The following is a 20,169-nucleotide window of genomic DNA, read 5'->3' as shown; positions in this document are numbered from 1 at the left end:
CGATCAAGGCACCATGAATGAGAGAAGTGAAAAGATGGAGGGAAAGAAATCAGAGAGGGCAGTGGATTTCTGGATATTTTCCACTTGCCTATAGTCCTCATATTTATCATATTTATGATAAATGGCAAGTATGACAGCAAAAAATGCCTCCTGAAAAAAAAAATCATAAAATGTTTTCCTTTTAATTTCTTAATTTTTTCTGTGAATAATTTCAAAGATTAAGATTTATAGACAAATAAAACTGTTGATAAACAACTAGAATATTTAATGATACAAACACCTCACCTTGCCTAATTTAAGAGGTCAGTTAAGACAGAATTAAATGGACTGCTGTAATGGGTGACTCTACAAACCAGGCATCTGATACATCTGATTTTGCCATGTACATATAAATTATTTGAGAAAAAGCCAAAAAAAAGTATAACAAATATAGTTTCCACTTCTAAGTTCTTATGTGTATTTCAATATTTTGCATGGACCATTGAAAATATTCATAATTCCCTGTTTAGTAGCTTTTACACTATGTTAGTTTAATTAATAAAACTTAAAATCAAAATGTGATTCAAAAGTAGAACTACTATGCACACTGTCAAAACAGCTTCATGAAAAGAAGCAACTAGTATCCAGTGAAAATTCTTAATTTCCTCAATGTTTCACCACGTGGCTTTGTCAAAAGGTATACACCCTACTGAACAAATAGTTGATGTAATTCAAAATAATAACAATGCGTTCTTATGTATTGTCTGACTAGCTTTTGAAACCAGAAACTCCATGTCTCAGAGCCATAAAGGATAAGGCTGAACCTGTAAAGCAAATGAGTTGACAAAGTTGACAATATGAATCAACTACAGCATTATCACAAACTTTACAATGGGCAAAAGTATTTCTATTTTTTACATAAACATCACCTTGTACTCAACTTGTCAGAGTCCAAGTCAAACTGATGTTGTCAATTCAAAGACATATCTTGAGTACAACAGATTTGTACATTTTGGTAAAAGTTGTCTTGCCATATCTTATGTATGTACATATAGTAAAATTATAATTATAATCAATTCCTTCTCTAGTATGGGGTCAGTCCGACAGATCCACCCTATGCTCTTTCAATTATGTGTATCTTTATAAAGTGAAAGAACCTCTTTAAAATGGATGACAGCATTTGCCATCATGTTAGCTTTGTTAATGCATTTATAGTGGCATTTTGTTCATTGTGGATTTGATGTCTCAATTTCAAGAACTGGATCTGTATCTGCCAGAGTCCACTGAAGGGGACAGAAATGATACATCAATATGAATAAGGGATTCTAGAGACTAGTCCCCAAAAGAGAATGAACCTCTCTAAGAGGGGAAGAAGTTAATGTGAGAAATCCATGTCACAGTCATAAAGGAAAAGGCTAGGCCCTCAAATGAGTTAATAAAGACAGTGAGTGGCAGTCAATACTGAATTAGAGATCTTGATCAGTCAACCCAAAGGAGATTGGAGTTCACAACAGAGGATATCTCTTACGATGTGGCTAGCAGGAGTAAACTGTCCATACAGTAATGGAAATGTTGATCCCAATGCATGCATCATCCTTGAGGAAGCCCTCAGGAGCAGATTGAGAACAAGACAGAGCTTGAGTGCCGAAAGACATAAGCTTATGAGAGAGCACCTGTGTAACCCAAGATGCTTCTGCAATGTGAATTCTCCAAGCTCCTACAAAACCAGTGGATCCACAAACAAGTCATCTCCAAGCCCCTTGATGGATAGCCTGTCAAGAGAGGGGTGTCAGAAAGGATCAGTGAATGCGGAGCAGGATAGGGGGAAAGCAAAAAGCCTCACAACTATGAGAAATCTGCTGGGTTCCCATGGACCTAAATAAGTGGGAAACCAGAGTTAAAATAAACAACTGCTGACAAGATACATCAGCTCTAGTTTCCGAAGTATAAGGAACTCTAAAAAAACTTTTCTAAGGAAGAGTACCAAATGGATTTAACTGATAAAAAACTGAAGGAGTCTAACTCCAGAAAGTAATGCAGCCTGACCAAGCAAATCTCAGAAATAAAGAAATCAAGTTAATTGGGCAACTGCTGAAGAAAAAATTGTGGCAACATGGAAAGCAAATAGGTGTATCCTTCCCCAGTAAAGTTGTTGAAGTTCCAATGCAGAGCCTCAGAAATAATGAGCAAAGAAGACATAAAGCTAAGAAGATGAGCATGCAAAAGACAAAAACAACGCAGACTGAGGGCAAGAGAGAGAGAGAGTGAGAGTCACAGTTAGAGAATAAGAAGATCTTCAAGCTAGAAGAATAGATTCAAGGGATTACAGCTCTAGCAAAGAAGAATCCTGACCATATGCCAGAGAAGGAGTTCTGAGGTCAGGGGGGATATGGCAATTGAGTAGACACAAAGCTAAGACAGAAAACAATCAGCATGAATGCAAAAATCAGGCATGGGTAGAAAGGGAAAATCCTAGATTTGAAGTCCATGCAATAAGCCTGACCATGCATGAGCTAGCTAGAGTAAGAATGTCACATTCCTGAGTTGTTAAAGTAGCAATGGACAAAGGTTGGGTTACCTGATCCTCATGCAAACAGAAGAACCAGAACCAAAGGTAGGCTGTGGGAAGGGATGGCATTATCTTCCAAAATTGAAGAATGTAGAACAGACCCAACCACTTTATGTACAGTGGCAGTAACATAACTCAAAATCAGAGTACTTCAGTTAAAGCTGAAGTAGAATAAGAGTTATAAGACAACTACCCTTGTGGTGTGTCAGAAACATGGATATGATAATTAATATTCAACAAGATACATGAAATTGAAATAATTGAATTTTACCATTTTCCTTACCAAAAAAGGTATTCAGATACATACTAACCTCATTGACAAGTTTGTTTGTTTGTAGTTACGCACAAAGCAACACAAAGGGCTATCTGTGCTCTGCCAACCACAGGTATCGAAACCCGGTTTCTAGCATTGTAAGTCTGCAGACATACCGCTGTGTCACTGGGGGGCTCTTTGACAAGAGGCCCGAGAAAAATAACATATCTAAACAGTGTAATGGCAACAAAACTATTGAGCTTCTGGTTTACACAAAGTGCTTAAGAAGTGTACTGGGTAAGGACGTTGTGTCAACCTCTTGTTGATGGAGGAATTTGGTCTAATACCACAATTGCATAGTAGACTAATGAAGAACACATTACATTCAAGGGTGAAAGTTCTTTGAATTGCATGGCACCTACACAAAACTTTTTCAGCATTAGTGCTCAAGCACTAATTAATTGTTCTGTGGAGAGGTGAGTATAGTGTGGTCTGAATTAAAACTCATGGCTTAGAACTGTAGAGAGCCATTAATGTCCATAATATACAAAATGGAATAAACATGTCACTTCTTAAAATTTCGAATTTAAACAGTTAGAATTTTAATTTCTATACAAGACAATTTCTTTGAACTTTTTATGATACACAAGTTCCTCTAGATTCTTTATAATAAGCTATTATCTTAGATTCCTTATATTAATTCACACACAATATAGTTATAACTATTGTCATTTAAATTTATTTCATTCAAACACTACCATTTATTCTCATATGTAAATTCATTTCCTACACTGAATTTAATCAAATCTAACCTGTATCATGAACAATGAGAAATAATTTACTAATCATGAACAAACATATATCAGCAATATCAAGTGGTAAAAAAAAAAGTCAAAAATGCACACAAACAAATGTTGTATGAATTCTACTTGACCTGCTGACCACAGGTTTCGATTGTGTACTTTTCCCTATGTGTCTTAAAACACTTTATAAAAGTTCTAAATAATGCAATAAAAAGAAATTCTACTTTAACATATATTTCATTTCTGTACACGTATCACTACGATCTTTTATACTATAGGTATCTCATCTACTAATTCAATCACAAAAATGCTATTGATACTACACATCAAATGGTTTATAGTTACAATTTACACACTAAGTTCAAAACTCTAGCAATGTGTCATTATGGTAACTGATTTTCTTACATACTTTCACTATGACACAGCACAATTCACCATGGCAGTCGATAATGGCCACATTCTATCCAGTTAAAACTAAAAAATAATGAACATATTTATTCCAATATGTTCAGGAATATTATTAAAAAGAAAATGGTGCACTTGTGTTACATTTAGTTAAGATTCTTTTCAACCAAATTTAATTGGTTGTGAACTCTGATCCTCTCTCAAATCTTGGGTTAGCTCTTCAAATGCTCTATTCAGATTTATGTAATAGCTTATTGCAAAGACGATTATCTGATTTTGTATATGAGGGCGAGTGTCTTTACAGTTGGTGTCCATAACTTATTCACAATAAATGTCAACAATATATGGACAGCACCCAATCTACTTGTTTCAAAATAATATATTCAAAACAAGTCAAACATATGTACAAAAATTTGTTTCACTGTTGGTTATATCTAAAGCTGTAAATAATTCTCTTGTCAAAAGTTCACACAGACTGTTTCAGTTACTTTAGAATTCAATTGACAAGATGAATTAATATTCTCTACTCTGTTTCTTACTGCATAATCTACACTAGATTCACTTATGTGTTACCACAGTTGTATCCAGAACTTTAAATAATTGTTTCATCAAAGTCCACATAAATGAGTTTAAATGACTCTAGAACACCCTTTGACAAGACAAATTATTCTCCTTGATCTCTGTTATTGCAATAACACTCTGAAATTCACTTTAAATATTGTCCGTTACAGATAAACACACAGTCTAACTTCACTTACACTAACCTAATGTTTTCTGACTTAACTTCTTGTGCTCACTTGGTCACCTATATATATATATTTTTTATTTTGCTGCAAACCAGTTCCACATCATGATGCACTGAGATGCAAATGAACATTAATGGTAATTGGCTCCTTTCTCAAGACTTTAATATATCATAACTGATGCTTTTATTTTCTAGTCTGCAATTCTTTGCAACACTCCTGGGCAGGTTCTTAAATGTTTTCAATCAGTGTTTTTCTTCTACTTTCTACGTGGCTCAGGAATAAGTGTACTTTTTTCATCAATGTATTGTATGCCAACATATGGGACAGACTAGTCATAAAACTCGTAGGCATGCTTACTAAACACTTTATTATCATCTTTTACTCCAAAATACAACTTCCTTATTTTTGTTTCTGAACATGGCAACTTGCATGTTCCTTGGTTAAACCAAATAATTTGATCTGCACAAGTCATTCCTTTTCCTTTTTGACCTAAGTATGACCAGAGACACATTTAGGGTATGTGGAGCCCTGAGATAGATGGGATTGTGGGGCAGCTGGGGCACCGGGTCCCAAACAATGTATTGCGTTGTGTGATTTTTGGGGTTGCATCTTCCAACTACTCTTCACAGCCAAGCAGTAAAAAAATTAAAATAATTCTAAAATTGGTCAATTTTTTACTCTAAACAAAATGTAATTTTATTAATTTTGTAAATAAAAATCATGTTTTACATATTTTAACTATCAATTAAAATCATCTATTCAGATTTGTGTAACAGCTTATTGCAAAGACAATTGTCTGATTTTGTATAAGAGGACCAGTGTCTTTACAAGTAGGTGTCTGTGACTTATTCACGATAAATGTCAACAATAAATGGACAGCACCCAATCCACTTGTTTCAAAATAATATATTCAAAACAAGTCAAACACTATATGAGACAGACCAGTCATAAAGCTCATAAGCATGCTTATCAAACACTTTATTATCTCTGTTATTACAATACTGCTCTGAAATTCACTTTAAATATTGCCCGTTACAGATAAACTGACTGGAATCCATTGGGTAGTCACTGATACTATTGGAATCGTGCCCATCTAAGTCAATTAAAATGATGAGATGAGGAATCCCTGGAGGGAGGAACAGGTAAAGGTTGAGGACTGGATTGGAAACAGGAATAGAGGCTTGTCGTGGTTCCAACTTTGACAAACGAGCTAGCAAAGAGGAAAAAGTAGTGTTAACGCACAGACTCCACACATGATTCCAAACTCTCAGGTACATTGTTGAAAACATACCGCTGAAGAAAAGGAACCACATGTAAATCCCCTAGAGAAGTGGGCAGTAAATGAACCTGGAACAAGACTGCGTGATAACTCAGAAGATCCCAACAACAGAGAAACCATGTGTGTAAACTAAGAGATGAAGAAGACAAACAAGCCAACATGGAGGTAATAAGGGAGAGGCTGTCCTTTGGAAAACCCTCGGTGTATAGAAGGCTTGTGGCATGTTTAAAACTTTTTTTCCATATAAACCAACAGAACGAGAATAACTATTTATGTGAGTGGAGGTAATATACTGTATCAGAAACAACTTTTCAGACCTGTAATTAATTAGTACATATGTGCTGGTTTATCTGGGGCAATCAAATATCCTTTGATGTCAATGAAACCTTGTTTGATAGTTACCTTTACTTATTTTTTCATGTTTGTGTGTTACGTTTGCATATATATGTGCATACCCTACTCTGACACACCTTCATGTTTACCTTTATCATAATATAGTGATATATAATTAATTATGCAGCTGATACTGGAGCCTTATAAGTGAAATGTGTATTTTGTTAAATTCTAAATGATAGCAATTTAAACATCTTTAAAATACATAAAAACTTTAAGGCTGATTTTAAAATTGTGTCCCATAACAATAATTATAACAAAACAAAATTCTCTTATTTTTTCACATTGTATAGTACTGTTAGTTCTCAGCATCATTGAAACAATATATGTGCATCTGTTTTGCTTTTACTATTTAACTCAGCTTAACTTGATACAGCATATAAAAATAGCCGATAGCAATCAGATCTCATTTTTGACGGATAATTCCTCCTCGTGGATTTTTGCTGATTCTGGTAATGTAACAATAGAGAAAATATATACTTGCCATTTCCAGAAATATAAATCTAAAAGTGCTTTTTTTTATTCCTGTTTCAAGATGAACAATAGCAATCAAAACACTGTTCCAATACTATTTGACTTTTTTTATAATTTCATAACCTTTTGAGATAAAGCTAATTAATCTTCTTGTGGTTATATTTACGAAAATATTGACAGTATTAGGTCTTTTATAATTAGAACAGGTCTGTGCAAGGACTTTTCTCCTCATAGGTCATTCTATATAAATTTATGAACAGTCAAAAATACCTTTGCAGAACTTAGTCTTATTTTTAAATGAACTTGGCAAGGTGGACATTACAGTAATTTGGAACCCATTGGATGAATGGTTTGAGTTTCACACACAGCACACTAAGCCAAAAATCACAGAAACACCAGTAAACCTGAAGGAAAAATCTTCATTGCTTATATTCAGTCTCAGCTTCATCATAGTAAGCAACTATTCATCAGCTACTGATAGTTTAGTTTTGACTTGACAAAACTAGATTCACACAATTTAAGCAATAAATTAAAAACACCATAGTTAGGTAGACCTGTATAAAACTTGATCTTTTCATGGGAAAGAGACCTTGGTGTAAAAGATTGGTTAGACAGTTCCTTTTCTAAGTCATTTCTTTCTTTTCAGAGTCAATTAATTTCAAAGAAATACATGTCACATTCAGTTTTAAATTGTCTTTCACTTTAAAGATATTTTTTTTAATTTTTGATCTTTTGCTGTAAGCAATATCAACCATTGTTTGTTTTTGTGACTACTTATGTTACCTTTGGAATTATCTCTGTGCAATATATATTGGTTCATCAGCTGCAACTGTAACACATTCATTACTTATAGTTTCAATCTTTCTGCATTTGTTGCAACTCTCAAACCTTTTGAAGTTTAACCTTATGACTGCTTGCATTGGTAGTTGAGAATGTAAAAACACTTGGTATGTAATCAAGGTGACTAGGATCACTGCTAGGCTTACCTGTAAATTAAGAAAGAAAACCATTAACACATGAATGTTGTCATAATAATTAAATATTATTAGGAATTTTATTAAGTTTCTACAATATTTTACAAGAAATATCACAAAAATGAGTTTTTGGTTAAAATAACTAAGTCACACATATTTGTTATTACTTTTTCAAGGGGGATGGGTTAAAAAATTATTATTATTTTTATTACAATGTTGTTTTCATTGATACAAATCAAATTTGGGGTTTAAGAAATTAAAATATGTACATTTTAACAAGTAACAGAAAAAATCATTCCTAAGCAAAATACTAAACATTTTAATGTATAAAGTCAGAGAATCATTTCAAAAGTTATAATTTTCCAACACTGAAAATGTATTTCCAACAGGTATTTACTTCCACTCACATACATAACTATTGTCTTGTTCAGTGCTGCCCTCTATTTGTAAAACTTTTTTGCATGTCACAAGCCTTTCACTCCCATGCACCTCTCAATTCACAGGGTTTAAATGATTCTCGCATGCAAATTATGATGTGACAAACCTCCACCAACAGTAGTGCCATGTACCCACATGACTCATGTGACTCCCTCTATGCTATTCTACCTATCACTTCAAGTTTAGGGTTTAGGCAGAAACAAAAGCACTGGTTAACAGTGGGGAGGAAGGGTGGGAAGTGTGAGCAGAAGTAAGTACCTGTTGGAAATACATTTTCAGTGTAGGAAAACTATAACTTCCAACAAGGTACCTTACTTCTGCTCATAAGCATAGCTAGAATCAAACTTTGAATAGGTGGAGGGACCATTGCAAGGGAGAAAGTAAAAGCATCCAAAGTGCACTAACAAGAGGATCCTCTAATAAGAGGATTATATGTGGGAGACCACACTACTTCTGTAATAGGTATATTCTTCACTCAGATGTGGAAAAGTTGTGACAAATGTGGGCAGAAAATTATGAGGAGTACATCCCAATGGGAGAGAAAATGGTTGGACAGTGATCCTAACCACAATATATTATAATCTCAATCTCCCTGTCTGAACAGAATGTGGGTAAAATAAGAGATGTGCCCCAAGGTGCAGAAGGGCTAGGGCACGATGCACTGTACAAGGCAAGTCAACTGCATCGAAAACTCAACTGCCAGGAACCAACATCTGTGAGGGGAGTAGGACAAGGAACATACCGTCAGTAAGTTAACAACAATCCAAGACTCAACTGCCAGGAAACGACATCCATGAAGGGGTAGAAATCCCACCACTGATCTGTGAACAGGTAGTATGTGATAAGAGTGAAATAACCTACATATATATCCCGCTAAAATAAAACAGACTGGAACAATCTCAACTGCAGTAACATCCTCGGCATAATAAAATTTAGGGGAAACACAACAGCAATAAGCAGAGCAAACAACAAATGCACCCACCTTGACCCATAACACTGGGATAGTGCACTCGAGGCAAATTGAGTGAGGGACTAGAGACACTCTGAACACATGTGAAAACTTGTTTATTAGTTCACTTCTAAATCCAGAATTAATCACTGAGAACCAACATCCATGCAGAGGTAGGATAAGGGATCCCAATGGCACAACATGTGTGAGGACATATGGTGATTGGTTCAGCTCTAAATCCAAAATTCAACTGTTGAGAACCAACAACCATGCAGGGGTAGGATGAGGGATCTCAACTGCACTACATGTGTGTGAGAATATGATGATGATTGGTTCAGCTTTAAATCCAATACTCAACCGCCAAAAACCAACATCTATGTGGGGGTAGGATGAGAGATTACAATCGGCACAATATAAATGTGGACAATATGTTAATTGGTTCAGCTCTAAATACAAAACTCAACCCCCGAGAACCAACTTCCATACAGCGATAGGATAAAAGATCCCAATCATTATGATGGTGCACTTCTAAGCTACAACATACCCTCGGACAAATCCATGCAGAGATGGAGCATCCATTTGGAGGACATATCATCTACAGCAGCAGAACACCACCACCCTACTCTCAACTGAATGGATTCCTCATTCTTTATATTATACATCACTCATTCAGGAGTCCATGGTCCACTACTCCAGTGGCTTGGAACTGGAAAGTCGTAAGGACTCTTTTACTCCACAGGAAGAAATGGGTGGAATGCAGTGGAAAGTCCAGAGGAATGTTCACATTGGAAACAGTGCAATGGGTGACCACATAACCCTATTTTAAAAAGCAGATCAAACCTGATTTATTCAATCCAAGGAATGGAAGGGATTGGCAACAACCCATTTCTGCTTTAACTAGGAAGTCCATGGGTTAGTATGGTCCAGAACAGGCATACTTATGAAGCAAAGATATCAGGAGAAATAACCTATGAGCAATCTTGTGGAACACCCCATCTCTAGTTTTTGTGATGGACAGTGTGCATTTTGTGGTGATAGAAATTATCAAAGTGAAGTCAATATGGCCTTACAGTGTGGGTTTTAGTCCAATTTTAAGTGATTGAAGCATAACTGGACAGGCACCACTTCCCATAGAGCAGAATCCTGGTCAAAACATGGGACAGGCCCTGAAAAATAATACATATAACAAAAGAAAGAAAACATACCAGTGACAGTCTCACCAAAGAGTGAAGGATGGCAACAGGTGGAAAATAGTACCCCAACAAGGAAGAAACAGCTACCCAAAGCAGATAATGGAAGATGAATGTATGAGGTGTAATCACAGTCCTCAACAAACAAAGTACCTTCAAAAGATGATGGGGTTGAGATGTGGGTAAAAAGTAAAGTGCCTGAACAGAGTAAAGAAACCAGGAACTGATTATGGGAAGAAAGAGACAAGGAATAAAATGTCAATTGAATCACAAGCTGAGCCCAATGTGTAAGAGAGAAATGGAAGAAAAATCATGAACAGAGGTGTGGTGCAAGGGAATGAAACTATAGGAAATGGAGTCAAAGGAAAGAAGCCTTGAAAGCAATGAAGCAACCCAGAGCATGTACAGGACAGAGAAGTTCATCCAGATCTAACCAAAAATAAAGATGGAAGATGGCAAAAAACAAAAATTATGAAAACAATATTCCACACGAGTGCAGGTTAGTAAAACTGATCTAGAACAAAGAGAACATAACGAGCTGAAACAGCCAAGAAAGCCAGATCTGTGCTGGCCAGGAAGGACCAATTAGAAAGAACTGACCCAGACTTACATGGATGATCAAAATAACCTTCAGAAGGAGACTGATGGAATAAGAAAAAACTCAAGTTATAAACTGAATCTAATACTGTCTGAACATATCAACAGCCAGAGTGATTGGATGACGAACTGGAGACCAAAAATAAAAGAGGTAACTTTGAATTGAGAAAGGATTCAAATGCTTTCCATGAAAGAGTACCCCACAGGAGGTAGAGCTACTAAAAAAATTGAAGATCAAGAGGCTACTCCTCTGGAGAAAGTGGGTCAGGACTGGAAAGGTGATCTGAAATGAGGATGAAAGCAGTCGAATATGACACACCAAGAGACACATGTCAAGTACATGGGTTTAAAAAGGGAGATCCACTGCCTATCACAAATAGAACAAGAATGACAGCTCCCTTGGCAAGTGATATAAGCCATCACTATCAAATAGAATGAAAAATGATTCATGAAATCTGGACAAAAGGGAGAAAGTGAACTAAAGCATGTTGGACTGCCAGAAATGCCAAGTTGTTAACATGGTAAGACCTTTCACCTGTAGACCATTGTCCTGAAGCCTTTTGCTGATCAACCCACATCTCCCAGAGTACCAGAAAAGAGAGACAAATCTGGATGACGAATCAGTAATCCCAATGACAGGGAAGATATGTTCAACCACCAATACATACAGTCAAAGAGGGAAGAAGGAAAGTTAAAAGGAGAATCCAGAGGAACCATCAGACCATGGATTCTGCAGCAGAGGCCTGGGAAAGCAAGCCATAATCAGGTGGAGGAAAACTAACAAAAGCTAGGTTGTCCTAACTGGGTTCGGCAGTTGTAAGAGAAAGTCAAGCAATATCGGAAGAAGGTAGAGCAACTCCTGTCTCCTGGGGCCTTCACAAACTAAATTAATTGTAAGTATAAATTATTAAGAATTACGAAAATGAAATAGTCAAAATAATTTCAATTGAAGTAAGCGTAACTGAAGTAAGTAGTGAAATAAACGTATGTATAAGATGTTATTTAATGTAATTATCAATTTACCAATAAAATGAACTACAGGTAAACTGAAAATAACAGACACTTGATAAGCCTAACTGAACTGTGCAGGACAAAGTATATCACTAACACTATTTTAAAAATCCTAACCTAAAAATAATACGTACAATACTGGGAGAAGTTTGTGCAAACCCTGGCTCCAGGGGTCCACACAAACAAAGTTAATTTGAAGAAGTATAAAAGATAAATAATAAAAATAGATGTTATATTGTAAAATTAAGTATGTGTGCATTAACAATAACATAAGTATGAGATGTGATGTTTTGAAGAAAAAGGAATATAGTTAACGTAATTTATGCTAAACCAGTAAGATTAATTACAAGTAATCCTAAAATAACAAAGACCCATGTTATGCCTAATCTAATGTTATAGGGCAAGGGATACAAATAAGCTCTAATTTCAAACCTGAATGTAACTATGAGTATTGCCCATATCTAATTAAACTTATGTTATTGAACCTAAATAACTACACATAATAATATTAGCAGTAAAAATATTCAAAACCATAACAGTATAATGCCTTATCTCTCCAAAGTCAGCAGCCCATATTTCAAAATGTGTGGGCCCCCAAGCTCAAGTCGAGGCCCGACGAAGGTCAGCTCATTGGATGATCTATCTCCCAAAGAAGTAAAGCAGATAATTCCCTACACAAGGACCACCAACTGAAGCCTGTGTAAATGTGCTGATAGAAGATATATCCTTTGAAGTAGTAACTTAGAATAAGAAGTTCATATTCAAAAGGATTTGTAATGAAGTGTTAAGTTCTGTAACTGGGTAGAAAAATACAATAATTCCACTTCGGAATAAATTACAAATATCATTATTGTATAATAAATAGTAAACTTGGTGAAAGAATTTGATATGAAGATACAAAAAAAAACAACTTAAAGACAGCACAAATAAAATGTCTGAACAAGAGCACTGTCAAATGAGAAGAGATTTTTTAGGTAGAATAGAGTCACAAGTCACGCAGGTATGCGGGACTACTATTGGTGGAGGTTTGTCACATGATGATTTGCAAGTGAGAATCAGTAAAGCCATGTCAATCGAAGGGTGCATGGGAGTGAAAGGCTTGTGGCATGCAAAATTTTTTTTGCAAATAGAGGGCAGCACTGAACAAGAATAGTTATGCATCAGAGAAGAATTAAAGTACCTAGTCGGAATAAATCTGTATATAATGAGTGAATGCATTTGCAAATTTCTTTTCAGGCTGGATGAGACTTGCTCACATGTTGCTGCAGTGTTTTTAACACGTCCCGCAGGAGACAAGGGGTGTCTTTACACTAAAACTTGTTGAATATTAAAAGTAAGTTCAAATTAGAAACTCCCAAAGAGGGTGGTTTTGAATGTATCTTTTCAAGACAACTTAAAAAAAAAGTTTTCATTTGTTAATTGATAAATATTTAACTCTCTCAACATGGGCTTGGTCAATTTGACCAACCACATGATTTCTTTCTACTCGTTCAGAGTATTTATAGATTAGATAATACTATGTTAATATAGTGCATATACATCTTCACAAAATTTGTCAGTCTTTCAGTAAATATTACATACAAAAAAATAATTTTTTTTGATGAAATATTTTTAATAAACTAATTATAGATTTGTCCTTGAATATATTGAGTATTTGTTTTGAATAGTAAGTGATTTTCATGTTAAGATTAAAAATACCGTTTATTCATCTCAAAAATTTCAAATTTCATTTTTGTAATCTCTAAATCCTCCTAAATGCATATGAAAAGCTTGTTTTAAGTAAAACTTCATATTTTATCTGTAATTTTCTCTACCCTAACTCTATACTAGGTTGGTCAATTATATTGACCTCATAACCATAAAAAAAAATCTACGTAAATCTAAATTACCCTCTTTTTCTTTACAGAATGACTTCAAATGTAGCATGAAACTACATCTATTTATCCTAAGTAGCTTTAAACTTGTAACAGTATACACCAATTACGATTAAATTTTATTGTTTTATTGCCCTTTGAATCATGTCTAACTACTATTCATGTCATTATAAGTTGTAAATCACTTGGGGAACATCCATTGATCTCCGATCCAGGTTCAGTGTACCTTGCCACATGCCAATCGACAGTGCACATTTGTTTTTGTTATCAATGGCTTGTAGGTTGCAGCTCTTTCATGAAAATTCATGGCAAGCAGCTCTTGACATTTCGTAGAAACACTTATAGAATTTGCCTGTGGCTGCTCACACCTTGAAACACAGATTCTCTAGGGTCTGAAAGCAAGATGAGGTAACCAACCTTCTCAAGGTGAGTTGGCCCCTGTCAGCAGTATTTTATGCCTACCTGGTTGTTTTTTGGAATCATTGTCACTTGTCGACTTCTATTTTTTCAGCACGTTGCCAATTGTCGACTTGGAAATGTTTAATTGTTGTGCAATAGCACATACAGACATATTCCCCAAATGACATCCAACTATCCTTCCCCTCTGAAACTCTTTTAGCTCTTTCTGTGTACTCATCATTTGGTGTACAAGTTCGAAATGGCTTCTGAACAAACCACTGATCACCTTTATAGGCCAAACTATTTGCATATTTCGTCATCACAACAATTTTCCTGCAATCAGAGGTGTATCCCATGACTTTCGGTAGGATAGTGTATATCAATAAAGCCACATTCTCAGTATCATTAATTAAGCAATTGCCAACCATTTATGCTTCTGCTATCACCTTTTTATGTTTAGCTTTCAATTGAAATACAAACGATTTCACCTGTGATTCAGTAGAGAAGGCCAAAGCATCACGATAGTCAGCAGCAGGATGAGCAGACAGGAACACTTTGATAGCAATTTCAGGCATAATATTGTACTTGGCTGTTAAGCTTGTGATGCACTGACAGATTTCAGTCACCTTACCAGTTCAAATCACTTTTTGCAGCCCCGATGCAAAAAGAGTGTGGGAAATGCCTTGTTTTTAACCAATATAAATGTCCAAAAAATTTCAGTTCAAATTAAGAAAAACCAGATTAGCTAGTTATTTTTTTCAATAAAAATGTCCCCTACTGGCTCATGTTAAAATAGGGGATGCAGTGAGGCTAAGATTTACATCATCATCATGCACATCTGTTACCTGCCAGTGGAATGCAAGCTTCACAAAAAGATTAATGCAGCACCTATAAGCCAGATTGCATTTTACAAGGAAAGCTATGGAGGAAAATCTACCAAGATAATATAGTCTTTTTAATTGCACTGACAGAAGTTTCACCAAAATCAGTTTCGCCCTCTTATTATCCACAAACTTCTCATTTATTTAATGAAGACACTCCTGACACGATTATAGAGGATTATTTCTCTGTTGATTTAAGAAGGGAATTTGCTCAAGATATCAGCAAAGACAAAACAAGTGCCAGGTGTAAACTCATCATGAAAACAACTTATGATGTAAGTGAAAGCCAAAGGAACAATGCATGTAAGGCCACAATTCAGCAAGCAGCCACAGTGCAATGGTTTAAGTTTCAAGCTGGGAGAATCACCAGTAGTTCAGCACACAACTGGCTAAAAATACCACTGGAAAATCCTAGCAGATCTGCTGTTTTGTCCACCACCAAGCTGAGGAAAAATGCATTTATCGGACTGGCTGCAGCTCACAGGTGAAAAAATGAAGACATCGCAAACAAAGATGCTATAGCCAAAATGAGTGCCACACATATAAATATGACATTTTCCAAAACTGGATTAATAATTTCTAGTGATAAGCCATTTATATTTGCCAGTCCAGATTTTTTGGTAAATTGTGAACATTTTGGTCACTGGGTTGGTGAGGTAAAGTGTCCATTTCATACAAAGATTCAGTGATAAGTGATATCAAGATTCCAGGATTTTATCTTTAGAATAGCACTTTAAAGAAAAGTTACCATTACTACACACAAATTCAGTTACATATGTTTTGCACAAATATGAAGAAGCATCTATTTGTAGTCTGGACTTTTAAAGAATGCAAGTTAGTACCTATGTTGAAGGATAACAAGTTTTTGACCAGTGTGATTGCAGATTTAACAATCAAATATGAACAAGTTATAATACCAGAAATACTGACAAGGCAAATAGAGTAGCCAACAATGAGAAAGTTAATGTGCCAGCAAAGAAAGTAACACATTTTGTTTTTGAAATGGTCCCAAAACAAGTGATATGATTGGCTGTGTCAATCCTAATTACAATGCTGGTAACCAGTGGTTTCATTTTCCTTGTGTAAAAATTAAGCATGCTCCAAAAGAAAGGTGGTTAGGTCCTACATGTATAAAATGCAATAAATGAACAATAGTGTGATGATCACCAAGTGTAATACATATTTTTATTAAATATTTTCTCATGAAAATGTGTATTCTTGAAGTTTAATACAAGTTCAGTTAGGTTGAATTTCATTTTTATGTACTTTTGATTCAGATACAACCCAACAAGCCATCTTATAAAGTTATTGAAAGGTTTAAAAACTTCAGTACTATTACTGTGCATTTACTATTTAACTTGTTTGTAAAGTGGTTCACATGCAAAATTTGAAAAATGCAAAGCAAGCATCTGTTTCTGAAGACTATTTTTTAGGGGTTCCAAATTTTTGACAAGAAGTAAAAAAAAATACACTGATTTTCAATGCAACAAATAAAATTAACATACAATCATAAAAGCTGTGTGCGATGTGACTTATGTAATAACTTAGGGAATGGAAGGTATGGATATTAAATGAACATGAGAAGTTATCACATACAAAAATATATTTAGGTAATAAACATTATGGATATTAAATGAACACAACACTTATCACATACAAAAATATATTTAGGGAATAGAAATTATGGATATTAAATTAACACAAAAACATATGCAGAAATACAACAAGTATCTAAAAAATTAAATTGTCTGATTTCATTTCACTGTCAGTGTAAAGCCTTCATAATGTAAATGTAACCCTGAACCCATCTACTCAGCATTAAAGTGTAGCATCATGGGATTTAATACCAAATAATTAGAAAAACAATCACAGAAAATAAGAAAAAAATTAAAATTTAACTGTTACCATTAAAGGTATAACACACAAATCAACAACAGACACAATGATACCAGCAAAATATGAAACTAACATTTTGTACATTAAAAAATAAATAAATAAAGGAACCCTTAAATAAAAAAAGAAATATAAAAAGCTACATGTAAAAGGCAACTTCTATTCCAACATTTTATTTTTGTGTTTTGCTGTATTTTCTTTTAGTGGAGAAAAATTTGTTTATTTTGTCATTTATATATCAATACCTTTTTCTTCTTCAAGATTTTTTTTATATTTTAATGTTAAAATTATTTTTAAAATTGCTTATTGTTTCTGTTTAAACAAAAAGAGTAAATATACATAGGTATAGCAAATGCAGTTCAATTCAAACATTTTCTTATTAATGCATACATTTACTTTTATGAGTAGTTTTCATTGGTTAAGCTATACCACATACAAAAGAATAATAATAAAATAAATTATAAAATAAAATGAAACTCACACCCAAAAAACTAGTAAGAAATAAAAACAGAAAACAAAGTAAAACTAAAAGATGAAGAAAAATATTCTCATTCCTACCAGACATAAAATGTGCACCACAAAGGACAGCATGCTTCCTGGGGTCCACGTTGGTTCATCTTTGTTTATTCCTATAGATGCAGCTATTCAATGTTGCTTTCTTTCAGTGTTTTCTGGAAATCTGTGAAAGCTAACTTGACTTCTTTTCTCAAGTTGTGATTTGTGCACCCCAATGCAACATGTTTTGTGGGCATTTTGGTTATGACAAAAGGTTTCTTAAAATTTATATCTATATGGTATACAAAAATATGACAAAATAATTTTGTATATTGAGCTGTATATAAATCCCATTTATTGGGACGACCATCGTTTGCCTTTAATTAACGCCTGGTTTATAATGACATCAATTTCACACCTCTGATAAACAATTCAGGCTAATATTAACCTTATCTGAGGTAAAAAAAAATATTGACAACATTGTTTATAAGAGCATGCCCTTAGGTGCAGTCCAAAATTGTAGAATACAAATTATGACCACCTTTATCTACTTATCAAAATACAAGCAAAAGTAACCAGTATCATTCATTTCAAGACTTTGCCAATTAATTAAATTAGGTAAGGGGACATTTACTACTACAAAAAGGAAACTTTTTTGGGGACTTCACTGTAATTATTCAGACAAACTGCCTCAGAATGTTGACATCTATTGGAAAAAAGGCAAAATGGATACATGGGGGCCAGTAGTTTGAGTGTCACTTCTAGGTTCTATGAATTGTTCCCCAGAATAAGAATACTGAATCATAAAAAGGAATATTTAATACTACCAATATAAATATATACTGTTTAGGAGTTTTGATTATAAAATTTTGAAAAAGCAAAAGGGGAGACAAAGAGGTGTCTTTTTCAGATTCTAGGTATTGTTCCCCAGATTATATGCACTGAACGAACCTGTCAAAGTCAAATGCAATTGTTTTGGTGATAACTCGTAGGGGAAATGTTTTGGAATTGAAGTTATTATTACTGTACTCGACCTTGAATAATCACTAATATATTTAGCTTTGTGTAATTTAGATGGTCCTCATTACATTCCATAAAATTAAAATTGCTTTTAATTATAACTATACCACAAGATAGCGCTCTGTTTTTTGTTGTTGTTTCTGTATTTCTTATAGGAAAATAAAGAATAATTTTGCGTTTTACCCACTCCCTAATACCATTAGTATTACTATTAGCAGTAATACTAACTAACAATTAAATCCTATTTGCCTTTTGTTCTTGAAATGAGTTAAAATTCTGTGACTCCAAAACGTATAAAAAACATAACATATTCCAAGTTCGCACTTTAAATATTTTGACATATAATAAATATTCAAGTGCAACTTAATTTAAATTACGCACCAGTTTGCACTTTTCCTCTTGGTGCTTCCATTATCGTAATTCTGGCCTCTAGGCAAACCGAAACAGTCGGAACTGCCAGTACGCCGCCAAATCTTTTCCCCACGTCCAAATTCCATCAGTACTACTACAAATAGAGTGGGATTTGGCAGCAATCTAATTTTCAGTAAATGTTGATTTTTTTTTCAAATTTTATTCATTAACTTTTTGTTTGAACAAAATTTATTTCGTAAATACATAACTATTCTTTCATTTAATGTCATATAATCAGCCTAATTTGTACATTATTTGTTAAGTTTTTTATTGCCAAGTAGTGTTGCTAAGGGCGCCTATAATAAATGAAATGGATCTTGTTTTTCTTAAAAGTCGCTTTAATTTTGGGGAAATAGCTGACTTCAACACACAGTAAAATAGTTGTAGGGGTGGTTTCAGCGAATAACTAGGTCAACGATAAACCTCCACAGTGATAATGCCAAACCCTATTGGCATGCACCACCTTTGGCTTACCTCGCCGACCACATTTTATTCGGAAAGTCACGTCTGAGAGACGATGCACTTTGTCATATGGGCCTTCTCATGGAGAAGATAACTTAAGAGACTTCACCTTGGTCTTCCTGGGATTACATAACCACACCTTGTCTCCTGGTACAAAGCTGACTTCAGTAGATTTCTTATCATAACATAGCTTCATGGAATCAGCAGACGTTTACAAGTTTGAACGCACTTGATGATGAATATCATTCATCCTTTCAGATAACACTTTCACGATCTCTGGCACATTTTCAGGCAACTCTTCGTAAGGTGGGTGTCCTGTTATCAGGTCCACTGGCAACCGAAGTTCCCAGCCAAACATCAGCTTTGCTGGAGTGTATCCAGTGGCTTCATGCTCTGCTGTTCTACAAGCCACCAATAGTGGAGGGACTAAAACATCCCAGTGATCTTGGTAGCTATTACAAAACTTTGCCAATTCCTGTCCCGGTGTCTAATTGTACTTTTCTACCATCCCATCTGATTGTGGGTGAAATGGCGTTGTCCTGGTCTTACGTATGCCAAACAACTTGCAGCATTCATAGAACACAGCTGATCCAAAGTTATGGCCTTGATCTGAATGCACTTCATATGGCACTACCAACCTAGAAGAAGAAATCGACTAATACGACCAAAGTACC

At 34.7% G+C, this 20,169-nt stretch overlaps 1 protein-coding gene across 3 annotated transcripts in view; it reads right to left on the bottom strand.

The window, feature by feature from the left end:
• The window catches only part of LOC106467364 (phosphotriesterase-related protein-like), a 62,781-nt gene extending 43,670 nt beyond the window's left edge, over window positions 1-19,111 (bottom strand). The window contains exons 1-2 of one of the 3 annotated variants that reach the window (XM_022395528.1): window positions 19,004-19,086; window positions 7,685-7,887 (exon numbers count right to left, since the gene is read on the bottom strand). In XM_022395528.1, the coding sequence (XP_022251236.1) occupies window positions 7,685-7,745 (61 nt within the window). In that variant the 5' untranslated portion in view covers window positions 7,746-7,887; window positions 19,004-19,086. Of the gene's footprint in view, window positions 1-7,684; window positions 7,888-17,665; window positions 18,673-19,003 lie in introns of those variants that run through there. The other 2 variants (XM_022395529.1, XM_013927711.2) reach the window with 2 other exon arrangements.
• Between the last annotated feature and the right edge of the window lie 1,058 nt (window positions 19,112-20,169).

The sequence above is a fragment of the Limulus polyphemus genome, unplaced genomic scaffold (assembly GCF_000517525.1).
Source record: "Limulus polyphemus unplaced genomic scaffold, Limulus_polyphemus-2.1.2 Scaffold2587, whole genome shotgun sequence".
In the NCBI taxonomy this organism is placed as follows: domain Eukaryota; kingdom Metazoa; phylum Arthropoda; class Merostomata; order Xiphosura; family Limulidae; genus Limulus; species Limulus polyphemus.
This window is presented reverse-complemented; position numbering and strand designations above follow the sequence as displayed.